This window comes from Triplophysa rosa, unplaced genomic scaffold, assembly GCF_024868665.1.
Source record: "Triplophysa rosa unplaced genomic scaffold, Trosa_1v2 scaffold25_ERROPOS5509801+, whole genome shotgun sequence".
Taxonomy (NCBI): Eukaryota; Metazoa; Chordata; class Actinopteri; order Cypriniformes; family Nemacheilidae; genus Triplophysa; species Triplophysa rosa.
The window spans coordinates 25,759-32,991 of record NW_026634279.1 but is presented as its reverse complement, the minus strand read 5'-3'; the positions used below and the strand labels follow the sequence as shown (position 1 = coordinate 32,991).

At 36.8% G+C, this 7,233-nt stretch overlaps 1 protein-coding gene, 1 long non-coding RNA gene and 1 pseudogene across 2 annotated transcripts in view; all 3 read right to left on the bottom strand.

The window, feature by feature from the left end:
• Positions 1 to 3,183, bottom strand: part of LOC130550224 (gastrula zinc finger protein XlCGF26.1-like) — a 12,637-nt gene extending 9,454 nt beyond the window's left edge. Inside the window, exon 1 of the mRNA XM_057327648.1 lies at positions 2,972 to 3,183. Coding sequence (XP_057183631.1) covers positions 2,972 to 3,065 — 94 coding nt within the window. The 5' untranslated portion in view covers positions 3,066 to 3,183. The remainder of the gene's footprint in view (positions 1 to 2,971) is intronic.
• Positions 205 to 1,215, bottom strand: LOC130550227 (gastrula zinc finger protein XlCGF8.2DB-like; annotated as a pseudogene).
• Positions 3,184 to 4,224: 1,041 nt separating the features above from the next.
• Positions 4,225 to 6,881, bottom strand: LOC130550226 (uncharacterized). The gene is made up of 3 exons (XR_008962365.1): positions 6,477 to 6,881; positions 6,239 to 6,349; positions 4,225 to 5,402 (listed from the first exon to the last, which is right to left on the bottom strand). It is a non-coding gene; the product is annotated as an uncharacterized LOC130550226 (long non-coding RNA).
• Positions 6,882 to 7,233: the final 352 nt, after the last annotated feature.

Sequence of the window (7,233 nt, the reverse complement as noted above, 5' to 3'; positions counted from 1 at the left end):
GCAGACATGTGAAATGGCTCTTTCAGTGTGAGTTTTACTCATGTTTCTTAAGACTTTTCTTCTGATCTTCCACACTGAACACAGTGAAAATGGCTTTTCTCCAGTGTGAGTTCTCATGTGGACTCAAGACATTTTTTTTGTGTGAAACTCTTTCCACATGAACACATGCATATGGTCCTCTCCAGTGTGAATTCTCATGTGGCTCTAGAGATTTCTTTTTTGGAAACTCTTTCCACACGAACACATGCATATGGCTTTTCTCCAGTGTGAATTCTCATGTGGTTCTCTAGAGTTCTCTTTTGAGTGAAACTCTTTCCACACTGAACACATGCATATGACTTTTCTCCAGTGTGAATGTTCATGTGTTCCTCTAGACGACTTTTTCTTGTGAAACTCTTTCCACACTGAACACATGCATACGGCTTTTCTCCAGTGTGAATGTTCATGTGTTCCTCTAGACGACTTTTTCTTGTGAAACTCTTTCCACACTGTAAACATGCATACGGCTTTTCTCCAGTGTGAATTCTCATGTGGTTCTTAAGAACATTTTTTCTTGTGAAACTCTTTCCACACTGTAAACATGCATACGGCTTTTCTCCAGTGTGAATGTTCATGTGTTCCTCTAGACGATTTTTTCTTGCGAAACTCTTTCCACACTGAACACATGTGTATGGACTCTCTCCAGTGTGAATTCTCATGTGGTCCTCTAGAGTTCTTTTTTCAGTGAAACTCTTTCCACACTGAACACATGCATACGGCTTTTCTCCAGTGTGAATTCTCATGTGGACCTCTAGATTACTTTTTCTTGGGAAACTCTTTCCACACTGAACACATGTGTATGGACTCTCTCCAGTGTGAATTCTCATGTGGTCCTCTAGAGTTCTTTTTTCAGTGAAACTCTTTCCACACTGAACACATGCATACGGCTTTTCTCCAGTGTGAATTCTCATGTGGACCTCTAGATTACTTTTTCTTGGGAAACTCTTTCCACACTGAACACATGTGTATGGACTCTCTCCAGTGTGAATTCTCATGTGGTCCTCTACAGTTCTTTTTTCAGTGAAACTCTTTCCACACTGAACACATGCATACGGCTTTTCTCCAGTGTGAATTCTCATGTGGTTCTTAAGAACATTTTTTTGAGTGAAACCTTTCCACACTGAACACATGCATACGGCCGTTCTCCAGTGTGAACTCTCATGTGTTTCTCTAGATTACTTTTTCTTGTGAAACTTTTCCACACTGAACACATGTGAATGGCTTTTCTCCAGTGTGAATTCTCATGTGGTCCTCTAGACGACTTTTTCTTGTGAAACTCTTTCCACACTGAACACATGTGAATGGCTTTTCTCCAGTGTGAATTCTCATGTGGGTCTTGAGATTAATTTTTCTTGAGAAACTCTTTCCACACTGAGGACATACTGATACTGTTGTTTCTTCCAGTTCCATTAGATCTAAAATTAAACGAAAGAAGACCATATTTTGGGGGAGCGGTCAACATTGAACACATGCACTCAATGGCACAACATATACGTTTTTTTGCATTAAAATATCTAAAAAATATGTTTTTTTTAATGGCCGATGCCGATATTGAGAAAGCAATGTGGCCAATAGGCTGATATAAGAAATGTAATTATAGTAAAGAAAAGAAACACAAAAATTGTGAAACAAAATAAACATTTATTTTGCATAATATTTAGCAATATTCTCTTAATTGTACAACATTTAATGAGGTAACCTTCAATATTAACAATTAGTGCACTTTTTTGTTTAACTGTTTTACTGCTTATTTAATCCAACAGAAGATTAAGTGTATTTTAATGACAAAAACAGAATGCAATTCCTTAATATGAATATACAGTTACTGTACAAATAAATCGCATAAGTTATTTTACTCAGTATGTTTCACTTTCTTAAATTAGGTCAAAGTAAAAAAATATACTTGACTAATAAAGATTTATGTCTGTTTTTCGTGTTGTCTCTGTGAAAACAACACAAAACCACGACAAAAAGCACAGCCTATATATTTGCTTAGTTAGTGGCATGTAGCTTAGCATCAAAACAGAACAGACTAAACGTACACTCCATCCACACATTAAGTTATCGTGGACAGTTAAATGCGTGGATATTAAATAAAAATATATAGGAATGCAAACGTATTATTAATTAACATACAGTGTATGTGTCTCTGTCTCGTTCACCTCACACACGACATAGCCACACAGCTCTCATGCTGGGATAAGAGTGACAGGTTCAGTGCGGGGGAAACAGCGTCTTGTCCGCAGCCCAGCAGTCGAATGTAAAAGTAATAATTCAAAAAACAACACATATCTGAGGCAGAGCCGGTCGTGGGATTTGTCACTGTTTGTGAGGTAAAATGTTTTGTTTGTTTTAATTATATTTGTGTCCCCAGTTGTAGTTACCGCTGGGCTGCGAGATATGACACCTAACGGAACTGTTTGAATAAGACTTTGCTGCATAGCGGAGTGTTAACTGTTACACACAACACAACGTCAGTTAAAAAGGGAATGATATTGGTTATTTCACTGTCTGTAGAGCTGGCTTTGAGTGTTTGATTTCTTCGGCATGCAGGCCGGTCACCGGGGTGCTGCGGGAGCTTTTTAAAGCATATGAACCAGTCTCTCTCAGTTGTTCTCGTGGTGATTTGGTGCCATGTGCCAACCGGTCTGTGGGGAGCGCGTGGGGTCGAGTGTAGCCATCTTCCTAAGGAACAAAATGCTAATGCGCTAACGTGACAACCGGAGAATCTATCGGCCAAACGGAAATTAGAGTAGCCAATATATCGGTCGACCACTACAAAAACCACCAGCACAGTGTTTGTTCATGTGTTCTTTCATTATCAAACGTAGCAAAATAATAACAAAATCATAGTAAAATAGAGAATCAATTATTTTAGTCAAAGTCAATAGAATCAATAATCATTAATGAAGACTCAAGAATGGACACCGACCTCTTTGTTCCGCAGCGTCTTCATTTCTCATTGTGCTGGTGTCTGTAACACTCATGTCTTCACTCTCCTCTTTAATGAATTCTGCGTCACACATAACTTGCTTTTCAAGTGTGGCTTGGAGAAACAGACCTGTCAAAATCAATAAATTAATAATTGAATTATATTTTACTGAATGATTGCAATAAAACAGCACATAGTTGCAATGTCAAATAAAACATTTACAGAATGAAGAAACAACTAAGCTTTGATTTAGAAGTAGATGAGACAATGACATATAAGGACCACTGATCATGTGGTGTGAGCAATAATAAGAATTAACTGATTAAATTAAAAATAAAACATCTTATTTCTGTGACTGAAATATCAATGACTGATACAGTATGCTTAAGTGAATGGTGTTTTAAAACATTTTATAAGTAAGCAATATTCAGGAAAAACATGTCCGTTAACATTTAAGAAGAAAACTCTGAAATTATAAAACAAAAATACGAGATCCTTACGGACCAAAACTCTTCTAAACACTTTAAACACTGAGAACTTGTAAAGCATGTTAAGGAAACTAATTATTTTTAAACAAATCAGGGTTTTATCTCAGTGAACTGAACTGAATGTGTTTGCAGAAGTGAAACAGCACGTTTGTCTTTATAGAAATTCTCCGGGACGGACTTCAATCACTCTGCAAACCTTTTCATCATCTAGCATTGAATTTCATGTTTGTCATGTTCTTCTAGCCTGCTGAAAAAAACAGCTAAAACCAGCCTAACTGGTTGGCTGGTTTTAGCTGGAATAGCTGGTTTAAGCTGATCCTCCCAGCCTGGCCAAGCTGGTCAATCTGGTGTTCCAGCCTGGCAAGCTGGTGTTTATTTACCTTCTGATTAGTCAACTAGTTTTATATAGTGACAAGAGCGGCTCATTATTATAGTCAGACAGGCTGGGTGATATACAATACATGTAAAAAAAGACACGATTGACAAAAATGTTTGTCATGATATTAAATATTCTTAATCTAAAAGTGCATATTTAATTACTTTTGTAAACAAAAATAATTGTGCCACATTTACATTTTTATTAAAAAATATTTTGAAATGGATTACTTGACCAAATAAAATAAAAAGCAGCCAATAAGAGTCCAGCATAGATGGAAATTCCTTGAATACTTTAAAAAACCTCAAGAAGCTGGATGAAAAATGCAGAGTATGATTTTGCAATTCTATCAAAGGATGAAATGCAAAAATACAACTACATCTGTCGCAAGCTTTGAAATGTGCATTTATTGAATAAATTACATTTAATCAATTTACATTTAGATATAAATACAACAAAGCTGAACAATAGTCAGCTTTTGATTTTGTGTTTCAGTATTAATTTACAGTTTTCAGAATAGTATACAGATGTAAAAGTAACACAGACATACAGTACAATCAATAACTATCCATGTTTAGTTTCATACTGCAGATATACTGAAACGGTATGAATCTTTAGGCATTGCATACAGACTGTGCAGGACTAATAAAATGTGATAAATTGAAAATTACATAGCCCCATAACCTTTTACTGGTTTATCTTTTCCTGCCCTTTAATCCTATACACATACTTCTTTCGCCTTTAGCTTCCATTCACACAATGGAAGTTTGGTTGTGCCACTACACAAGACTGTGGTTTCCTTCCAACTCAGACATTTCTGCACTCTTGGATACTCGGTGCATTCTCTGTAGAAGTTTAAAACCCGATCACTGATCACGTGTTTTGTTGTAAAGCTTGCCACGGCTTTATGCAACAGAAACTTGTTAACGATTTGAACAGCAACGGATATGGTTCCATGAAACAACTTTAACACGTTGCCATTTGCACGTTCAAAGACAAAAGCAGAGTGTGCCCACAGTGGACCCCACAGTTTCACTGACTTTGCAAGGTGAGTGAGAAGATGTACATTAAAAGTCATGGTTGTCTCTCCATAAAGTAACTGAAATTTTATAACAAATTGGTCAGTACTCTGAAGTAAAAGCTCTGTTAACTGTCTGGTTACTCCAAGAAGAACGGCATGCATATAATCAGGTACAAAGCCCCATACAATATCAAAGTTCGGCATGTTGATAAGATGTGATGGACCTTTAACTCCTCTGACAGATCTTCCTTCAACTAAGGCTGCCTCCATGTCTCTCATCATAGACTCTGAGTCTCTGTCATCAGGTTGAGATTCTAACACAGTGTACTTAACCTGCCTTTCAACTAAAACACCAGGATGAAGACAGAAGCCACACCCGTGAGTGGTGTTCTGCATTGAAGGTCTTGCCTTGGAGTCAACACAGCAGCAGATGCCAACAATTTTGTGTAGTGGATCATCTGTTGGAACCTCACTTTCACTCTCTGCGTCATATGCACCTTCAGCCATTTGATCATCTGATCCAAACAAATCTGATACAGCATCACCCTAGGGAATAAGATCAAATAAACATAGCATAGTTGGCACAGGACAAAGAACTATGTTTTAATTTTATTTTGCACAAAACACTGTTATCAGTCTAATAAACAACCTTCAATCTCAGCCCAAGCAAGGGCAACAATGCCAAGGACAAAGTGCATAAGAGTTAGTAACTCTTAAGGCAAAACATTTAGGAGGAAACATTTATTATAAGACTATTTGGTACAAAAAATGATGTATCCGTTTAACACGGCTGCTGGATTGTTGCCCCTGTTTTTTTTTAAAGACACCTTCTTATAAACACACTTTAGCATGTAGATACTGCCTTTTTATTTTAGACTCATTGACATTGTTAATTTAAAACGCTTTTAACCTGATTAATGATGCTAAATGTGTATGAAAAGAAACACATAATTGTCTTGCATTTTTCTGCATCTTCTGCAAAAAGGACGACACGGTTTATACCTGATAAACTGAAGCTCACGGTTATGGTAAGGGGCAGGACATTTCTAACACATTTACATTCACATTTATGCATTTGGCTGACGCTTTTATCCAAAGCAACTCGGACTTACATTGCATTATACTATGCATTTGTTTCTGAGTATGTTGGAAACTGTTGGAAAGTGCTCAAATATGAAGAAGATGCTGAAACATCACAGACTGAGCAGAACCTGTGGCTGGTTGCATAAATTAGACTAGTTTTACAAGTTACAATTATTTTTTTTCATCAAGTATGTTCATTACTTTAAGTCCCACTAAAGGTAGACTGTTCTAATTTTTTATTTGAATTTTGATTTGCCCAATTATTTTAATATGAAATCCGTGGTGAACAGTTTACCTACCTCTGAATATGAGGAGAATTCACTCATGTCCAAAGATGACACGTCTGTGTCTGAACAGGTCTGGTCAGTGGGCAAAGGGTGTGCATGGTTTGTCTCTGTTAAGCTTTCCACCTTAAAACCGTACACAACACTTTACATTATGTTACAGTCTGATGTTTCTAATGTATGCCGACAACACTTATAAGCACTAATAAAACCATGGTTACTTTTCGTAAGAGTATCACTTTAATGTACTTACATTAATCGTGGTTCAATTTAGAAACCCGTGAAGAGATGGAGGAGGAATTAGCCCACCCGACAAAACGGCTAAGGATGATGGTGTGGACAGTGACGACGAAACTGCGACTGCAAAAGAAAAAGCGTCACTGAAGAACAAAACCGTAAGTGTTTTGATTTCACTTTGGTTAAAAAAAAAAAGGTAAATACCGACTTACCAATTTGAGATGGATGCTTTCACGGCTTGCGCTCATCGACTCCAATTCATTTGAGATCCGATTCGCAGACGATTGACTCTTTTGGATCATTTTTTATGTGATTCGTTCTGAACCCAACTCACTCGGCAGTCTTTCCGAATCATTTAAACAATTCTGTCATCATTTACTCGCCCTCAGATTGTTCCAAACCTGTATACTTCTCTTTGTTCTGATAAATACAAATGAATATATGTGGAAATATCGTCCTTGTGTTTATCAGAACAAAGAAATGTATACAGGTTTGGAACAATCTGAGGGAGAGTAAATGATGACAGAATTTTCATTCTCGGGTGAACTATCCCTTAAACTGTGCCTGCCAAAATGATTTGCAGCATCCTGACTTTCTTTCAGTCACCATGTTTTTCCATGCAACGAAAGCAATTGGACAAAGACCATGAGTTCCTACTGTAATCTTCAAACATAATATACAATATTTTTTAAATGATACCTTTAATGATTTATTAGACTACTGTTTTGTGACAGTTCTTTGTTACATTTACATGAATAATAATGATGTTACTT